Raw genomic sequence first — 21230 nt, 5'->3', positions numbered from 1 at the left:
CCTTTCCGGAAGGTATATTTTCCTAATCTTTTAGTATGTCCTTAAGCATGCCCAGAGATACCAGAATCAGTTGAAAAATCCTTTTAAACATTTTCTCCACTTGAGATATAGCCATTTTAAGCTCCCCGCAGCCATTTTGGACGCCATCTTGAAAATGGCGGCTTTCTGGGAGGTTGATTTTGGTAAACTTTTAGTATGTTATTTAGCATGCCCAATACTACCAAAATCCATTGAAAAACCTTTTGTTGCAATTTTTTTGGGGTCAAACCATATATTGACTCACCTATAGTCTAAATTGCAAGTCAACGAAAGCTGCTTTAAAAAAAATTAACCCTCTGATTCTCAGGGAAGAGGGTGGACAGAATTTATGTGACAGCCACTGTCAGCTAGCTATAAACACCCCAGTGTGTTTACATTCTTTCTAGTCACGTGACTCACTCTCCAGACGGCAAACCAACGACGCCATCTTGAGTGTACCACGCGTACACCATCTTGAGTGTACCACCCTTACAGACTGCCATATTTGTGGCTGTACCATTGTGTGGGTGTTCCTGATACACCTCTCCCCCTCCTGAGGAGGGGAGGTCTATTTTTGTCTGGGACACCGAACCCTATAGACAAACACACACACCCACATAACACACGCACACGCACACACACACACACACACACACACACACTGCAAGAGACTTCCCTTTCTCTCTGCAGTGTCTGTGTTATTCAGTGTGTCATTCTTAAACTTATCAAAGTAATTGATTAGATCAATTTAACTCTTGCTTGTTGACCCTTCCAAATAATATTGCATTAGTGCAATTCTTTAACTAAAGACCTATCATTTTTGTTGTGGTTAAATTACTTTTATCCTTGCTTAATTCTCTAATCAATCTCCCTGTGTTACAGAGACAAAAATGGCTGACGCCTTATCCCAGAATACCAATGTCATGAAATTGGTACGGTCTCTGTCACCTCTAGTGATGATGATTTTTATCACCGGATCATCATACCCTAAGGTCTTTCTTATAAAAGTACTTCATGTGCTAAAATTAATCACAGAATTTGTACTAACAACACTTGATTCAAAACCATTAGAGAAAGCAACGCAGAATTATATTAATGATAATCCTAAAGATTTGAACCAATTTCCCTCTCCAGCTCTCAAAGATAAATGTGATTTCACGTGCCCTTTGACACTGGAGAAGGAATGTCTGAAGCAGCCACATTTTGAAGTGGATGAGGTACAAAGTAAACAGACTACCAATGCCAGATGTATTTCTGCATTAAATATGGTACTGAACACCAACAAAAACCTTAAGGTCCAAATGGAAGATATACAGAAATCAATTACCTATTTTAATGTCATCACTAAAGAGACAGTAGCTCAAATAGCTAAATTAAAACAAAGTATTGATTTAATTAGAAGTCAAAAGCATGAAAATGAACAACTTACGATTAAGAGTAATCAACAACAAGAAGATATTATTTTACTTAAGGGACAGATTCCTAAACAGCCATTAAAACTTCCCAGGCTTGAAACAGAATCTAATCAAACTGATATTGAGTTGTTAAAAGATATTGACCTCTTTCGTAAAGGTTATTCAACAGGACAACAGATTCCTAAAAAGCCATTAAAACTCCCAGCTGTCAATTCTGAGATTCAGACAGGCCCCCAAAAAGAATACCAACCAGTCTCACCCACAGGGAGGTACTCCTGCGGAAGAATCCGTGAACTGGCGACTAAAAAGTCTGATGCGTGAATAAAGTCTATCCTCTCATGCTAAATTACTAGTGTTAGTTCATAAATTAAAAGTAACCAATGGAATAAAACTTATTTATTTAGTCGAAGTTATTATGCTAATCTATACTTGGACTATAACCTATGGTATTTTTACCCTGTCAAATTGATTCACTGACAAAACATTTTAACTTGCATAAACCTGCAAACTATTATGCATTTGGGCTCCCTATTAGAGATGTCGCGGTGTTAGAATTTCCCCACCGTTTTCACCGTGCTTCTCAACACCGGTTAAACCGGTAACACCGAATCCAACCACTAGGTGTCCTAATAGACCTGCCTCGCATTGATCCAGAAAGTTTAGAAACAGAAACTAAAACAGCGCTTTGCACTTCCAAAGTAATTACTTAGCCTACGTCGAGGCTTTAGGCAGTATAGGCAGGCACGGTCAAACAATGCAACTAGAAGATAAGCAATCCAGCAGAACTCTTTTCATCATTTTATTTTCCTCATATGATACGAGTCATATCACCGAGACCAACAACGCAGCACGTGTTTCAGGCAGCTCACATAGCCTTCATCAGCGTTGATCGAGACGCTAACAGGAAATCATTACAGGATGAATTGAGAGCGCACCGTTGCTACAGGTTATTGTGAGTAAATAAAGCACTAAAACACTGTGGAAGTATAAACTCACCGTAGCGTAAATCCAATGCACTAGTCTGAATGCAGCTCAGACCTGTCACCAAAGCGAAAGTGAAATCTGACACCATGCTGGTGTGTTTTCAGATAGCTCCGCTCTGCCTGCTGCAGATCACTTCTGTTCTCTTCATCATAATAATAATAATAATACAACCTGTTATCTGACTAAAGTATTGATAACCTGCTTATAAGCACACGGGTGCCACACGGAAATGAACTGAAGTGGTTTTATAGGGTACACGAGAAAATAAATAGCCTAGCATTAAAAATAATAATAAAACGGTGCTATCGGTGTGCAAGTAATGTACTCGGTGGCGTGCCCGCCCACCGGTAACACCGGTATCACCGGACACCGTGACATCTCTACTCCCTATGTCCTCAGATATACCAGAACAGCTGCTGGCATATTATGACAGGCATTCCAAATATTTTCATAATCAAAATATCATCAGTAACCTTTGACCTTTTGATTATGAAATGGGGGTCTTTGCATATATATACCTTTGTGAATCTCCTTCAAAGGAGATATGCTGCTTTATTGCTTAAAATGAGTCCTTAGACTAGCACTAATCAATTTGCATATACCTTTGTGATATTCTCCCTCAAAGGAGATATGCTGCTTTATTTTGTCAAAATTAGTTATATATAACACGTTACAAATATAATTTATTTTCTTCATACAAATCTTCTCTTCTGGGGGCAACTGGCACAAAACATTTTCAGACGGGTGTCCGCGGCCAAATACATAATTTTGGGGTTCTCGACATGAAAAAGGTTGAGAACCAGTGGTGAACGTCATGCAATGATACTGTACGTACTGGTCATGTCGGGTGTCAGGGACGGCGCGGTCCATGTGCAGCTTGTCACTCTCCACCTGGTTGAACTTGTTCCTGGAGTAGGGGTCCTGGCCCGGTCGGACCACCGTGGCTCCAATATACAGGTCCTGGTCAAAGTCCTGCCATCGTACCTTACCTAAAAACACACACAATAATCATATGATTGTTACAAACGCATAACATACATACAGTATGAGTGGTTTGGCGCTATCAAGATTTGTATAATTTGATTCGATTTCATACCGGTATATAAATATTGTTGCTGCCAGGCAGAAATCTCTTATCTCCATATTTTAACTCTCAGTTTTTTCGTAAATGAACCCTAGTACTTGATCATGATTGCACAAAGTCATACGTAGTTGTAAAGGTTGACTAATCAATGATGACCGATATCTGATTTGCAGGGTCATATCGGCCGATACCAATTCTGATATATTACATTATATTATATATTTTTTTGAGAGAAAAAACAGCGGATAACACAAAAAAAAAACAATCTCAAAGACAACAAAAAATGAAAAAAAAAATGAAAATACACACAAGGGCTGCATTTTTCATACATTACTATACACAATAAAAACAATGTTTGAAATTCTCATACAATAGCAGCAATGGGCTGGAGGAAGAGATCCCATTCTTCCCATTTGTTATAGAACTTTCCATGATGTACATTTCCTCTGTAATAACCATCCAATTGTCTTTAGTTGGTGGATCCTGTTGGTACTTGCATCTTGTGATCGCTTTTTTACTTGATGCTAAGAGGATCTTGATTCAATATTTGTCAAATTTCCAGTATATCAAGTCTGAATTATATTATATTTTTTATTGAACTCATTGTTGAACTTTATTTGTAATTTTTGTTTGGCTGGTGAAAGTAGATGGTAAGCCCCCCTCCCCACTAACAGCTGACACTCTTAAGGGCCTTTCAAACAGGAAGCGAGGAACGCAGGCGTTGTTGCCTCGATCAACGACAGGTCTCCTCCAGGTCTTCTCAAGAGGGGCGCAACAACGCAAGCGTAAAAAAAAAGCTAGACAGAATCCAGGTCTGGTGAGTCGCGGGCATGTGCACTGTGCACGTAACGAGCACGCGAGCAACAAATTCACCGCGCTCGCGTATATACGCTTGCGTTGTCGCCCGCGACTTCTCCGCGGAAAAACGCAGGTCTCGTTGAAAATGAACTACAGGCGCGTTATATCGCTTCACGTTTGAAAGGCCCTTTAAAGAGACAGACACATGCAGACTCTGCGAGTACACAAAGCCATTGACGGTCACATTATTATTGCGTCATCAATACCGGTGAAAATAATCAGGATTATCTTGAGACCAATTAGATACCAATATGGCATTTTTATGGCCGACAAGGCCAATTTCAATTTGCTACTGATTATATTGTAAATAATCGACAAAGTTAAGTTTCCGAACAATTATATACCATATAGCCTTCTAAATCAGTAGTTCTCGCACTAAAATAGAAAATGACACAATGCTTTTCTTAAAACAGGCTGAACCGCCTGACACATAGTCACATACCACATAAGATATACCAACATGTACAACTTCTGTCATCACAACGAACGTACACGGACAATAATAACAGAGCTTCCTTTTGTGTATGCGAAGAAGGGTGTGTGTGTGTGTGAGAAACAAAGACCAAAGTGTAGGTGTGTAGTGTACATATCTACAAAATGTGAGTATGTCAATGTGTAGGCGCTGTGTGTGTGTGTGTGTGTGTGTGTGTGTGTGTGTGTGTGTGTGTGTGTGTGTGTGTACTTTGCATGCCAATCAGCTAAACGTTGCTATGATGATCTGTCTCTGCCCCCAGGATAGAAAGAGAGTGTGTGTGTGTGAGACTGTGTGTGTGTGTGTGTGTGTGTTTAATATCCTTGATGATGATCCTTGATCTACAGGATTAGTAGAAGCTGGTAGAACCCGGTAGCTCAGTCTCTCACACACACACACACACACACACACACACACACACACACACACACACACACACACACACACACACACACACACACAATGGGGTCTCATTCAAAGTGTGGCCTAACCTAACGCACCAAACCCACAGGATGTGCAAGCATAAGCGCACAGATGCTCCTATTTTCTGCTCTATATTAAATAAATGCAGCTGTTGTCACTGGCCGCACACAGACAGTCTGCTTGTGAAAGTGAAGCAATTTTCAAAACATTTTCAGTTGGGGGGTCTACAATTAAATACACATATCAATTTGGGCGTTCTTGACATGTGTGTAATATTTAAGAACCAGTGATCTATTGGTCCATTGAGCTTCATGTCGAACAAGTTGAAATGTGCTGCCTCTTCAGTTCACTTCTCTGTCCATTTGTCCTTCACCACTTCATCGCCCTTTCATCCTTTTCCTTTCTCACAGATCTTTCCTTTCATCCCTCTCTTGCTCTCTCCATCTCTCCTCCCTTTTTCTTGTCCCCATTTATAGCACATTTCATATGACAGGCTGGTGTGTGTGTGTGTGTGTGTGTGTGTGTGTGTGTGTGTGTGTGTGTGTGTGTGTGTGTGTGTGTGTGTGTGTGTGTGTAACATGGGGGTTTAGACTGTGTAGTCTCGCTTCGTGTAAACTGTAAACTCATCCTTCGTTTGGGTTATTTCCAAATGCCGGCTCAAACGGTTTGTATTGTGCTGTCAACGTTGTGGTCGCAGGCTGTTGAGATGTGAAGATCTGGTTCACGATGGACCAAAACAAAATGCTAAATCAAACGCACATGGGGTGCATAGCACAGCTACACCAACGGCTATGGAACGCCTTCATTAGATGTTCTCAAATAGAAAACTTTTTTTTTACAAATTCTCACCAAAAATGCACAGCACTGCTTTTCACTTCAGCCGACTGATGCAGTTTGGTATGGGGCCCAAGGTCCTACTACGGGCCTTCTACAGAGATACCGCTAAGAGCACCTTGATCAGCTGCCTGGTACAGTATGTTAACTTTTCTGCCATCAGCAGCAGATCATGGACAGCCATTAATTTGTTTCAGTTCATTGATGAGAAGACCATGAAGAGTGATTGTCTTGTTGAAGCACTCTGTCTCTGTGCCACCTCTGTCGAGTGGAAACCACTCACACATGTCCAAAATAGGATTCAAGGTTCAAATTCAAAAATCTACAAACTCAAAATATGAGGTTTCTGCTCGACAGCAACAATGTGTTTAAATGAAAAACTAAATGTCTGAATAGTTTCCACACAGTTTTGAGCCCCTACATTGAATCAGTAAGGCAGAGATGGATGACGGTCTGCCTAGAACGAGACACTAATGGTAATGGAACACTTTAAGTGTGTCTAGACGTGTGATGAATGAAGCGACTGGCCGGGCATTGTGTTCCAAGTGCCGTCATGTAAGGTGTCAGGTGCCTCCTCTGTGTATCACGTCTCCTGTCTTTGGTGTTAAGTATGCCCCGGTACATTGTGGGTAGCGTAGTTACCTGGCGGTAGCGTCTCCAGACTGTGTGTCTTGTCATCGGAGCCGTGAGCCTGACTTTTACTGGAGTCACTGGAGCTCCACTCATCCTGCAGGGAAAACACAAAACACAATGAATGACATACGCTATTTGGAACAATCTGCCTGTAGCCTGGCCCAGTCTGCGTGCTTTCTGGTCTAGAGGGGCGGGGGACAATCTGCCTGTAGCCTGGCACAGCCTGTGTGCTTTCTGGTCTAGAGGGGCGGGGGACAATCTGCCTGTAGCCTGGCATAGCCTGTGTGCTTTCTGATCTAGAGGGGTGTGGGGACAATCTGCCTGTAGCCTGGCACAGCCTGTGTGCTTTCTGGTCTAGAGGGGTGGGGGACAATCTGCCTGTAGCCTGGCCCAGCCTGTGTCCTTTCTGGTCTAGAGGGGCAGGTGCCAGTCGAAAACAAGCAGTGGATCCCATTGGTTCACCGATCCGAGCGAAGGCTCCCATTTCCTATGCCATATATTCCAATGCGTTTCCCCAGGCTTTTCATTTTTGAGCCAAATGTGAATGAAAATAAAAGCCTGTGTCCACCCTTCAGGTCTGAAAGCAGCTTAAGAGGTGTGAAAGTTTTATCATGGACAATCAAACGTGTGATTTTTGAGTGGTGCAACCACTCCTACATCCAGCAATGTCCGTTTGTATCATGAGCACGAGTGGTGTGCGCATGCGTGAAATTGGAACGAGAGAAGTATGTGACATGGCTGCCACCTGCAGGACGCAAACGATACAGAGAAGAAATTGGAACGATACAGAGAAGAAATTGGAACGATACAAATTGGAACGATACAGAGAACCAATAGACGGGAGTTGCAACACTCGGTTCACACTGGTGTGATTTTTTATTTAATTTCAGCTGATAATAGCTGAACGACGAGTCGACTTGTCGATCCATTTTCAGCAAAAGCCTTCCCCACAATACAGATGCTGAGGTTTAGGGGTTTAACCACTGACTTACTGGCACACTGGCATAAGTGTGTACTGTACTGTGTGTACCTCATCATACTCCAGTGACAGTCCAATGTTCCAATCGTTGACCCGATCTCCAGAATGAACAAACTGTGACAAGTATCACCAAGGTGGAGAGAGAGAGACAGAGACTCAATAGAGTGATTGTGCTGCTGAAACCATATCTGCATCCTAGCCACACACACACACCCTCACAAGTGCAAACAATACAAACACGGTTTCAAAGGGACCGGCTCCGACCCTGGCACAGCCTCTCGCACTGGAGAAACGCCACGTATATACACACACATGGTTGGGTTAGTCTCTCGAGACAGACTGTTGCACTGCTTTTCCTTTATCGTTTGCTGATGGGTTCTCAGATTGCGGTTGGGTAGTCAACCTTAGTAGAGATGTACCTGCACGATACATTTGTTCTCCCCATCCCTCTCTATATTTGTGGCAGAAGCCCATGACGGCTGATTTGACCCTTCTGCGCATAAGTGTCAGAGAGAGCAGCAGGGCTAGCCCAAAGTCTCTGCATGGGGCAGAGATGTGGAAGAAGACAGGATGTTGATGGACAGTAGAGAGAGAGAAGAGGAATAGAGGTAGAGAGATGAGAGGGATAGAGAGAGAGGGGGGTAGAGGTAGAGAGAGGAGAGATGGATGGATAGGTCAGGGAGAGAGAGGTAGAGAGAGGAGACAGGGGGGTGGGGTAGAGGTAGAGAGAGTGACAGCTGTGTGAAATATTAGATGGAGTGACGATTCGTCTGCACTCTGCAGTGTTGCTAATTTAGCAACTTTTCGTTTTGAAGAGTGTAAAAAACACTTTTTATCTCTAAATGATACAGAAACATTTTTTTTTCTCCAACACTCAGTCAACAACACATAGTAGTGACGTAGTGAGAGCAAAATATATATATCAGATTACTAAAATGTTATTGCCATTTATTTATTACGTTTACCAATAAAGATCAGTGTAACAAACTTTAACAAGCCCAAATTGATTAAATCATTTAATTACCAGCTGCATTATTATTATCTGCGGGGGTCCACTATAACTGCCTCTGTGTCAGTTTCAGCGCAGTAGTTTAGGTAGGAACCAAAATGATCTATGGCGGAACTATTGTGTTCACACACACACACACACACACGAGAAAGCTAGCTGGACCATAGTACTAGAGGACTAGCTTGCATCGATGATAGACTCAACTTGCTATTTCTAGAGTAATCTAGTAAGAGAATGGCGACACGCTTTGATCTCGCCGCAAAGTGGGGTGCTATGGGCTATAGTTCCAAACATTGGAACTATCCCATTGAGATAGAATGAGCACTTCCGCATTCCAATGGGAGTCAACACTAGCGTTTTACTCTGGCTATATAGTGGCTGGTAAAAATACAAGCTATAAAAAGCTCACATCACGTCACTTCGTGCCACGGCCAAATACAAATCATTCTGGGGGTCCTTGACACAAAAAAAACTTTCAACATAATCAGGATTGTACCCAAAAATCTGGCATGTAAATAATGTGTGGGACTCCACTCCAGTGATGTTTTATCTATCTCATCAAAGAATAAACATCTGATCACTGTTAGTGTAATGGCACAATACAGCACATGTGATCTCATACTGGAGGTGTGAGTGTGCACACGCGTGCGTGTGTAAAAGAAACTACACAACTATAAATACGTTCTTTCCCATAGAAGGAGAAAAACATTTTGTACGCGTATGGGAGGTGTGTGTGTGTGTGTGTGTGTGTGTGTGTGTGTGTGTGTGTGTGTGTGTAGCAGACATTCCATCAGTCTCCATTAGCTTCCTGTGACTGAACATGTGTGTGAGTGGTTACATGGAACACATGTACATTATGTTTTCCTGTCTGCATATTATTGTGTGGATGTGGATGTATGATGATATATGGCTGTGATATAGCTCTGTGTGTGGCAGTGTGTGAGACAACAATGAAGTAGAGTGAGAGAGAGAGAGAGAGAGAGAGAGAGAGAGAGAGAGAGAGAGAGAAAGACACTGAAAGAGAGAGACAAAGAGACAGAAAGACTGCAAAAGAAAAACAGAGAGAAAGAGAAAAAAGACAGAAAGCGAGAGAAAGACAGAGAAAGGGGGATTCAAATTATAGGCTGAGGTCAGCCTACGGCCTATAAACAAGACATCACATTGTTGGTAATTGGAAATACATCATGACATCAAATTATTCCCTCACTTATAATAATTATAATATTATATAGTTTGAGTTAAGGCGGTGATGTGAAAACAATGTACAACCAACACTCTGTGAACCACACTCTGTGACTTAAAACCATGTACAACCAACACTCTGAACCACACTGTGACTATAAACCATGTACAACCAACACTCTGTGAACCACTCTGTGACTTTAAACCATGTACAACCAACACTCTGAACCACACTGTGACTTTAAACCATGTAAAACCAACACTCTGAACCACACTGTGACTATAAACCATGTACAACCAACACTCTGAACCACTCTGTGACTATAAACCATGTACAACCAACACTCTGAACCACTCTGTGACTTTAAACCATGTACAACCAACACTCTGTGAACCACTCTGTGACTATAAACCATGTACAACCAACACTCTGTGAACCACTCTGTGACTTTAAACCATGTACAACCAACACTCTGTGAACCGCACTCTGACTTTAAACCATGTACAACCAACACTCTGAACCACACTGTGACTATAAACCATGTACAACCAACACTCTGAACCACACTGTGACTTTAAACCATGTACAACCAACACTCTGAACCACACTGTGACTTTAAACCATGTACAACCAACACTCTGAACCACACTGTGACTTTAAACCATGTACAACCAACACTCTGAACCACACTGTGACTTTAAACCATGTACAACCAACACTCTGAACCACACTGTGACTTTAAACCATGTACAACCAACACTCTGTGAAACACACTCTGACTTTAAACCATGTACAACCAACACTCTGAACCACACTGTGACTTTAAACCATGTACAACCAACACTCTGAACCACACTGACTATAAACCATGTACAACCAACACTCTGTGAACCACTCTGTAACTTTAAACCATGTACAACCAACACTCTGTGAAACACACTCTGACTTTAAACCATGTACAACCAACACTCTGAACCACACTGACTATAAACCATGTACAACCAACACTCTGAACCACACTGTGACTATAAACCATGTACAACCAACACTCTGTGAACCACTCTGTGACTATAAACCATGTACAACCAACACTCTGTGAACCACTCTGTGACTTTAAACCATGTACAACCAACACTCTGAACCACACTGTGACTTTAAACCATGTACAACCAACACTCTGAACCACACTGTGACTTTAAACCATGTACAACCAACACTCTGAACCACACTGTGACTTTAAACCATGTACAACCAACACTCTGTGAACCACTCTGTGACTTTAAACCATGTACAACCAACACTCTGTGAAACACACTCTGACTTTAAACCATGTACAACCAACACTCTGTGAAACACACTCTGACTTTAAACCATGTACAACCAACACTCTGTGAAACACACTATGTGACATTAAACCATGTACAACCAACACTGTGACTTTATTTCACTGCTCCAGTAGTTCCAGTAGCTTCACTTTGGTCGCACAGGTTTGTGTTGGTAAAAAATAAAGTCTCGCTCCAGCTCACTCTCTTCCATTCAACATAATTTCTGCTACTATATCATTCATGAGCAGCAACGATTAGTTCCTATGTTTTTGCAAAGGGATTGTATATTGTTTTATTTTATTTATTGTATTATAAAACCACCGGGGCTCCGATCACCACCAATACAATGCTGATTGGATTGGTCAGGATTTTTCAAGCTGGGGCGAAGACAGCAGGCGGCAGACTTCCCATCTTGTGTTTTGTGCCAGGGATCCCCAGAAGAGAAGACTTATGTTAAAATAAATTCAACATTATCAATATCTGGTTAAAATTATTGTGGTGCTACATTAACTACTTGTGCTGGGGGACCCCCTGGAATAATAAAGTAATTAAAAAAGGTGCTGTAATTGAGCTCTTTTGTGGTTTAAAACAATCTTATTTTTTTCGACAAATGTTAAATTGAATAGGCATGGGAACCTAGAGTTCAAGTGGTAAATAAAACATGAATACCAGTGAAGAATAATTATTCTATAAGCTACCATTCAGGGAATGCCAACAGGGTGCATACTTAGTTTAGACTAGTCATTGGTTAGACATGGGACGGTTTAGGTGTGCTGCTCCGTGGGAGGTTATCCCTTTATATGGTATGCGGATGGTGTGTGACCTCCTTTGATCTTCACTGTACCTTTTCTAGGTTTTTCCATGATTGCAGGAAGCCCCCCAAACTAATGTTTATTTTATTCACTGTGTGCGTGTGGTGGATTTCCCTTTCCTCTCACGTTTCACTCCTTGGCTTGAGTTTACATGCTGTGGTATCTTTGTTTTGACTCCATGCATCGCTGCGGTCCTGTGGTCACGTTTTATCTGAACCATTTAGTTGACAAAAGAGATGTTTGTATCAGGTGGCTGCTGGTCAATCATTCATAAACTTTGCAGGCTGGACTATGGGCTATGTGCGTGTCACATGACATTACATGTCACATGATGTGAAAGAGATAAAAAGACGGAAGACAAGAGACAGACAGATACAGAGACAAGAGACAGAGAGAGAGAACGAAAAGAGACACTACCCTGCCCTGCCCTTTAGGACAGTATATGTGTTGCTTTTTAATCTGATGGTCAATGGGTGGCTATCACTGGAAAATCCCAATGGAACCTCAGTAGGCCCACACAGGGAGCAGATTGATATCACCTAATCACCTGTAGCAGTTGTGTCAGATATGAATGAGTGCCAGACAGTGCAATACAGTGTATTATTTATATTCGCTGGCAGTTGATAACAAAGACATTCTGAAGGTCAAAATGTAGGAAACAAAAAAGGATGCAATATTAACCGGTATATAATCGTAAGTCGTAACCCATAAAGATTTGTCCGCAACCAACAAATGGCTCCCGACCGACTGTTTGGGAAACAGTGAGCTTAGTGTCAGATGCTATAGTTAGTCCTCCTGGACTGGGGTCCAACAGCCCCTTTCACACATTGCACACACAATGCATAAAACAAGAGCATACCAAGTACAGAGTCAAGGATCGAGGGAACATAAGTTGGTGAACCAATAGGGAGCTGGCACTGGATTCCAGCTCGAAGTTTGAAAATTGAAACCGACCCTCTAGTAGTTCCTCCAGCCTAACATGAATCCAACATACACTGATACTACAGATACTAGTGCTGGGAAACAAGTCTGTGATTAAAATCCATGAAAAAACTACAATCTACGACTACAATACAATTTTATGTGGTTGGGGTCCCTGCTTCAACTTTATCTCAGCTAAGGAATCAATGGGATAATTCCAAGGGTGAAAAAATGTTGAAGACACCTGAGTTAGGGCTTTTGGCACAGGTGTGGAAATTGGCTGTGATGACAGACACCACACCCCAAAGTGCCACACTTAAATCAAATCCAACCTTTTAAGGTCAGAAAGGCTGTGCAGTTCTCCTCCTCTCTTCAAATCACTGGTATTGGAAACTACAGGGCAGAGAGCCCAAAACGGGTGTTTGTGTTGAGGGACCAACAATGACAATGATAATGACAACAATCATCAGGGCTCAGGGCAACAGCTAACTACATATTAGTCACAGCAGGCAGCAACACTGCTAAGAAAAGACGGATGGGAAATAAGAGCAAAGCCTGACCGATGCCCGATTTTTTGGGGCCGAGGACAAATCGGGGAACTAGGAAGAGAGAAAAAAAACACAGACAGTGTTTATCACCATATGGTTTGTCGAAGAGAAACCAGAGGCCTTAATCAGACACTAATATATGGCCTGAAGTCACACACACACACACACACACACACACACACACACACACACACACACACACACACACACACACACACACACACACACACACACACACACACACACACACACACACACACACACACACACACACACACACACACACACCTTGTAAGGAGATCTTTTTCAAGCGGGAACTGGCCAAGAGGCAGAATACATAATTACACCTTGTAACACATGTACATTAAAGTACAGCGGCTAACAGCCATATTGTGAGAGAACCTTTCACTTGGTGATACAAGCGTGAAATTTGGCATGAACATGCCTCTGGGTCACCTCTTTAACTTTTTTAACCGAGCCAGCGAAAAATCCAATATGGCGGTCATTTTTCAAGATGGCCGCCAAATAAAAAAGGCCTTTTGTGGTGGTTCTGGACAACCATGGGTGCGGCCGACTCGAGACCGGGCACTGCACTTCCTGTGGGTGTGTGGAACGTGTGTGTCGAATTTGAAGTCGGTGGGGCGAACGGTTCTCGGGTTACGTGGATTACAGATGTACACACGCACACAAAATTTGTGCAATATAGCAGATCATTGGAACGGTTGTTCGCTTGGTGATACAAGCAAGAAATTTGGCATGAACATGCCTCTGGGTCACCTCTTTAACCTTTTTAACCGAGCCATCCAAGAATCCAATATGGCGGTGCTATTTCACGATGGCCGCCACATCTAAATGTTAGACTATGTCTACATTTCTTACAAATTTTAGGAAAAATGTCACCATTATAGATAGATAGATAGAGATTTTTTTTTAATGTATATATTATTTTTATTCTTTATATTATTTTTTTATTTTTTTATTATTTTTAGTTTTCATACTGAAAATGGTAGCATGCTAATGCTAACTTAATGCTAACATGGTAGCATGCTAATGCTAACATAATAATGCTAACATGGTAATATGCTAGCATGCTAACATGATAATGCTAACCTGCTAATGCTGACATGCTAGTGCTAACATGTCAACATGATAATGCCAACATGCTAATGCTAACATGCAACATGCTAACATGCTAGTACTGACATGCTGCTAATGCTAACATGCTAATGATAACATGCTAACCTGCTAGCATGCTAGTGCTAACATGCTGTTAATGCTAACATGCTAATGCTAACATGCTAGCACTAACATGCTAACATGCTGATGTTGATGCATGTTAGCATTAGCATGTTAGCATTAGCAGCATGTCAGTACTAGCATGTTAGCATGTTGCATGTTAGCATTAGCATGTTGGCATTATCATGTTAACATGTTAGCACTAGCATGTTAGCGTTAGCATGTTAGCATTATCATGTTAGCATATTACCATGTTAGCATTATTATGTTAGCATTTGCACGCTACCGTGTTAGCATTAAGTTAGCATTAGCATGATACCATTTTCAGTATGAAAACTAAAAGTAATAACAAAATATATATATATAAAGAATAAAATATATATATATATATATAAATAAATAAAAACTATCTATCTATAATGGTGAAAATTTTCCTAAAATTTGTAAGAAATGTAAACATAGGCTAACATTTAGATGTGGCGGCCATCTTGAAATAGCACCGCCATATTGGATTCTTGGATGGCTCGGTTAAAAAAAAGTTAAAGAGTTGACCCAAAGGAAGGTTCATGTCAAATGTCACGCTTGTATCACCAAGCGAACAACCGTTCCAATGATCTGCTATATTGCACGAATTTTGTGTGCGTGTGTACATCTGTAATCCACGTAACTCGAGAACCGTTCGCCCCACCGACTTCAAATTCGACACACACGTTCCACACACCCACAGGGAGTGCAGTGCCCGGTCTCGAGTCGGCCGCACCCATGGTTGTCCAGAACCGCCACAAAAGGCCTTTTTTATTTGGCGGCCATCTTCAAAAATGACCGCCATATTGGATTTTTCGTTGGCTCGGTTAAAAAAGTTAAAGAGGTGACCCAGAGGCATGTTCATGCCAAATTTCACGCTTGTATCACCAAGTGAAAGATCATTCCCATTATCTGCTGTACTAATTGTACATGTCAAGTTATACAGCAGCCAAACAATAAATCCATGAAACAATACCTCCAGAAGCCTATAGAATACAACAGTACTCCAAAATAATACACTAACAATAACCGGGTACAAGAACATTTGTACACGAATACATTTATGGACCGGAACAAAAAATACCAAATAAATATATGGGTATATGCGAGGGCTAGTACGCATCCGAACATGTGCAGGTGTTGGAATGTACAGTTAAGATGATCCTTTTGAAACTTCAAGGGAATTTTCGAGGCCAATTTTAATCTGGCTTGCACCTCAGATTTAAAGGCTGGTACTACACACCGTAGCCAGGCATTTGATCTGAGGTTTAGGAGGATTTTGGAGGAAATGTAAAGGGGTCAACACACCAAGAATGGCTTGGTGAATGGTGAATTCATGAATGCCATTTTTTTACCGTAAGCCTAAAGCAAAAAAAGTAGCAGATCTACAAGCTCACAATGTGTTGTGGGCTTGATCGGCAATTTTCCGGTGCAAGACACCAGCTAAATGTAAATCAGGAATAATTATCTAATCCGTGTCTAATCCCACCATGAATCTTTTTTCTAAATGTAAACATCTCTCTAAAACAATGTTTTTTCAAAACAGGGGCACACACACACAGACACACAAGACCACACAGGCGGTCCATACCGAAACAAAGGCGGGTTGTGTCATTAGAAAGCCTACTTCCCTTAGTGGAAGCATTCTGAGCCCCCAACCACACGTATAAACGGTACTTTTGGGCCAGAAAGGGATTTTTTTTCACCGGAGGAAAGATATTCTTTATGAGGCAATTCTCTGGGATATCGGTAGAAGGCGCAGTGGAGTAACTAAAAGCATTATTTTCCCCGGTGGAAACAAAATCCCCTTTTGGCCAAAAAGTACCGGCTCAGAGTGCTCCCACTAAGGAAAGTAGGCTTTCTAATGACACAACCCGCCTTTGTTTTGGTGAGTAGCAAAAACTAACTTTTATTTTCGCTACAGAGGAGAGGCAGGTCTGCATTCATGCGAGCGGCGGAAGTCGAGAGTAACATAGCTCTAAATGCAACGCATTAGAGCTATGGACCAGAGCTACTATTCTCTATGCATTTAGTAGACACTCTTTATCCAGAGCAGCTCCACCCAATTAGCAGGTTATTAAAGTTTCTATTCCGATGTTTGCGATAAGAATATCGTAAACATGCCAGGTAACCTCATATGTCCTAAACTGTTACTTCTCAGGATTCAAATTCTGAAACAGTAGCAGCCGAAAGTAGCAAGCTCAAAACGAGTCGCTTCGCTCTGCATTTCGAGCATGCAGATCTGCTACTTTTGATTCTTGTGTGGCACTGTAGTATGATCAACTAGGGCATTAATCATTTACGAAAAAACACTACAAGTGGATTTTCCCCGACAGCAACAATATGATGTCCAGACTCCAGACTAGAGCAGCTTGCACACAGCGTTTATAGACATTGGAACCGATCAACCAATGTCCGGTCATCTGTCATTATTAGCACAAATAGCTTGGCTGAAACGATGGTAAACATGAACTTCTCATGGTAGTGGTAATAACAGGTGGTAAATGACCGGGTTGTCAGACTAGACACAGTCAGGAGGTTCAAGAGACAGACATTAGACATACTAAACAAAATGCTGGACGGTGAGAGCATTGAAGTGGATCACGGCAAGAGGAGCCGAGCTCTGCAGTGCATCTTTACCGTAGAAATGCAGGACAGAACAAGACAGACAAGGCAGACAGGCAAGCAGCTCAAATTAATACTTTCTGTACACACACAGGCCCCTTAAAGCAGTGCTTCTCAAACTTCTTCCATGTCAAGGACCCCCAATGTATTTGCGTTGCGGGGCGTTTTGAGCTTGCAAATCTGCTATTTTCAGCAAAGGGATTTGGTGAAAATCTCTTTGAGGGAGAAAAGAGCAAACCAAGTACAGAGCTAAAGGTCAAGTAGAGGGTTGAGTTGATATCATGAACCATCCCAGACATTGCAGGTCATTTGGGAGAGGTTTGCTTTCAGTCCCCAGAATCACAACTAAATGAGAAAAGAAGCAGTTCAGTTTATTTATTTTAATGCACCTGCATCTGGAACAAACTCCCAGAAAATGGCACGTCTGCTACAACTCTTAGTGTTGTTAAATCAAACCCCCCCAAAAAGGGAGAACAAAAGTTCTAATGTTTCGGTTTAATTTGTACTGTAGACAGATTTGTTTTCTGTTATATTAAAACGTCATTTTATAATGTTTTATTTTGCTCTGTCTTGATGTCTTCTTAATGCTTCTAATGTACAACCCCACAAGCCACAGTGTGTCTCGTTGCTTGTAGACTGTCTATTTTTTGTGTGCGACACCCGCACACAACAAAGTATAAATCAGGAGGATTCAGTGTAGACAGCTCTGGTTGCACAGACTCCACAGGGAACTGTCTGGTGACAAAAGTAGTTGACAAGATTAATTTAAAACTCCAATCACCAAGTCTGACTGTCAGTCAGTCCGTCTCTTTCTCTTCCTTACACACTATTTACAGTTTAGGCGATTCTACAAATGCATTCTAAATCAGTTTAATGCCAGGACCCCCCAGAATAGAAGATTTGTGTTACTGTAAGAAATGCAACATTATGCGCTCGGAGGGCACAGTGGTAAAGTCCCTGCCCGCAGCCCACCACCGCAGAGGTTGTGGGTTGGAATCCACCATGGTGCAACTGGCTTCGTCAGGCGTCTATGCGAACACAATTGGTCCGTGTTCGGGGGAGGGAAGCCGGGCGGGGAGGGTGAGATTAGTAAACCACAAGGTTCCGGTTGAGAGTTCAAATCCCTGAGAAAACTTAAACTTTTGTAGTTTCATGAAAAGTAAAACAAAATAAAGAAGCTACAGTGCCAGCAGATATGGCAGATTTTACTCTGAAAAGCCGCTCCCTTCCGTCCCCCCCCAAAACCGGGAGGCATACTCTTCCGTTCTTACCTCATGCTGGTCACGCTAAAGCTAAAATCTCTAAAAGCATTAATAGTCCAAACGAGATACATGCTGAAGTCAGAAATGAAGACAGAACATTGTCCTTTTGGTCAAAACCATGGAGAGCTCCCTAGTTTAAATCGGCTTTTTTATATAATTAAATAAGCCGTGTATTATACTATACACGTCCAAGGTCTCCTACGGTTTGATTAGAAAGGACTTGTATACATGTCCAAGGCTTAATTAGTGTTAACAGTGTGGAAATTTCAAATATGTTATTTTATGGAGCGAATATAAATTATTATATACTGATCAGTGCTGTCAATCACTGATTGGCTCATCAGTCCACCTGGAACAGCCGGCTCAGCACTACTTGACCACAAAATAATGTGGAGTTACATCACTAGAGGACCCTACCTATCGTTGCGGTCTGGAGGAAACCTCATAACTCCATTTTTGAGGTTTTTGATTTTATTCCATAAATCAGTGCTATTGAACACCCTTTACGTCTGTGTGTTGTTTCGAAAATATTGAACCAATGGAAAGTAAAAAACATTTGACAAAACCTCTCAACTCCATTGGACCCTCAAACTGTCTGCTAAAACAGCTAACTCCACCACCTCTCTCCTTCCCATGCAAGTAATTGACAATATCTAAAATCACAATACCACTTTGATGAGGCAGTATTGCATCGTTTAAAAAAATATAAGGTTTTATTAATTTCCTGAAAAACTTATATTTTCCATTTCCTGAAAAATTTACATTTTGGGGTTTCCTCCGGACAGCAGAGATATGCATAAAGTTGACATCTAATAATTGACCAATGGATTTTTACAGATTTCTTATTCAACTTTGTGGACAATCCAAGTCTAAGACTATATCCAAGTCAATTTAACAATCGTTAACTCGTTAACAAACGAGTACAATACTCCGGATAAAACAAGTCAAGTCAACCGGTGGTCACTGAAGGGGGGGGGGGGGGGGGGGGGCTATTTGACAGTGCAGTGCAGAAACATAATTGCCTTGATGCATAACGACAACGAGCATCAACATGCACCACAGCTGAATACAGACGCACGCACCTAACCTCTGAGAGTCTGGAGTCATTTATCTCCAAAAGCCCGAATATGATTAAAGATTATTGTGATTATGGTATCACATGCTATGCATGGCCTGTAAAATGCATTTGTGGCATTATTTGTGGCATAATCATTCAGTAGGCTACTGGGCATAATCAACTGTAGCTGATGTTTTTCTTTCTTTTCATTACAAATCATTACAAAAGAAAGAAAAAAAGAGCCAAAAGCGCATGGTCCGGTGGATTAAATATGTCCTGTGTCCATATATTTGCTTTCCAAATCCGACAGTGCAGGGCAGGGAATCAATCACCCCAGTAATCAATAAATCAAATAGGCCAAAGGAAAATGATCAGATTTTATAACCCTGCAGTGCATGGCAATTCATCAGTAAGGGCTTTTATCATTGCCGAGTTTTAATATAGCATTTGGTCGTGTGGTGAACTGTACAAATTAACTTCTCTCATTATGTGAAACAGAGAAAGTAACATCAGTTAACTTATTAACGTTCTGACATTTAACAAGGAGTGAAGCAATGCGTGCCAAGTTGGCAAGTTTCGTTTTTAATTATATAGGCCGACATATAACTTGCGCTGTTTGCTTGAAGATCTGTCCGTGCACTGCAGAGACCCGCCTGTCAAAATTAACTGCTCTACAAGCTCATCGTGGTTCACTGATTTGTGCAGGCTATGATGACGCATTTCGATATTTCCTGTTGCCTTATATGGTGTGGAATGGGCGTGGATGTTCCATCAAACCAGGCAACACGTTGTGAGCTTGTCATTTGTATTCTTTGTGTTCATAAACCTTTAATTATGACACTGTAGATTAAAAAGAGGTAAAGCAGCAAAGTGTTTAGGACAATGAAGGTGAGTGTTTAATATCTAATCTTTAATATTGACTGTACAGTTGAGTGATGCTTGTAGTCAGCAGTTGTTGAAATGTTCCGTTTGTCCAAATATTATGGGATCACGACTCTATCAAAAGTCAATGTTACACGTACCTGATGAGATAAATAATGTCTACCTATGAGGCATGTCTTTGTCCACGCTGAAGAATAAATATATTTTTAGAGATTTTTTTATCACATTTTTATGATGGAGAACATCAGAAAGACTGCGACAGTGAGGGAAAAAGAAAGAAACCTTTCAACTAGACACCCAGACCGATTGGTTTGGCAGATATATCAGCCATTATTTCTACAATTTTGACCTCCGATATTGGCAAGATATAAAATATGCAGCAAAATGTGTTAATACAGTATATATAGCATCAATTATTATTATAAGTTTAACCCAAAAATATGACTTATCCTACCTTTAATCCCCAACTCCTCCCAGGGAGCTGCATTAACCCATTAAGACCTAAGGCAGATTCTAACAATCTAAAATCAGTAGTTCTCACACTTTCAAGATTTTTCTTGTACTGAAGCAGTGTGGCACAAAGTGACGCACTGTGAGCTTGCACATTTGATATTTTGAATAGCCAAGGCAAAAACACGAGTCTTCT

At 41.3% G+C, this 21230-nt stretch overlaps 1 protein-coding gene across 1 annotated transcript in view; it reads right to left on the bottom strand.

The window, feature by feature from the left end:
• galnt2 (UDP-N-acetyl-alpha-D-galactosamine:polypeptide N-acetylgalactosaminyltransferase 2) overlaps window positions 1-21230 on the bottom strand; it is a 66330-nt gene that overhangs the window by 37965 nt on the left and 7135 nt on the right. Inside the window, exons 2-3 of the mRNA XM_083760054.1 lie at window positions 6731-6815; window positions 3253-3406 (exon numbers count right to left, since the gene is read on the bottom strand). Of these exons, the coding sequence (XP_083616180.1) occupies window positions 3253-3406; window positions 6731-6815 (239 nt within the window). The remainder of the gene's footprint in view (window positions 1-3252; window positions 3407-6730; window positions 6816-21230) is intronic.

The sequence above is a fragment of the Protomyctophum parallelum genome, assembly GCF_964188405.1.
Source record: "Protomyctophum parallelum genome assembly, chromosome: 2".
NCBI lineage: Eukaryota > Metazoa > Chordata > Actinopteri > Myctophiformes > Myctophidae > Protomyctophum > Protomyctophum parallelum.
The sequence above is the reverse complement of the archived record's forward strand: the minus strand, read 5'-3'. Positions and strand labels throughout refer to the sequence as shown.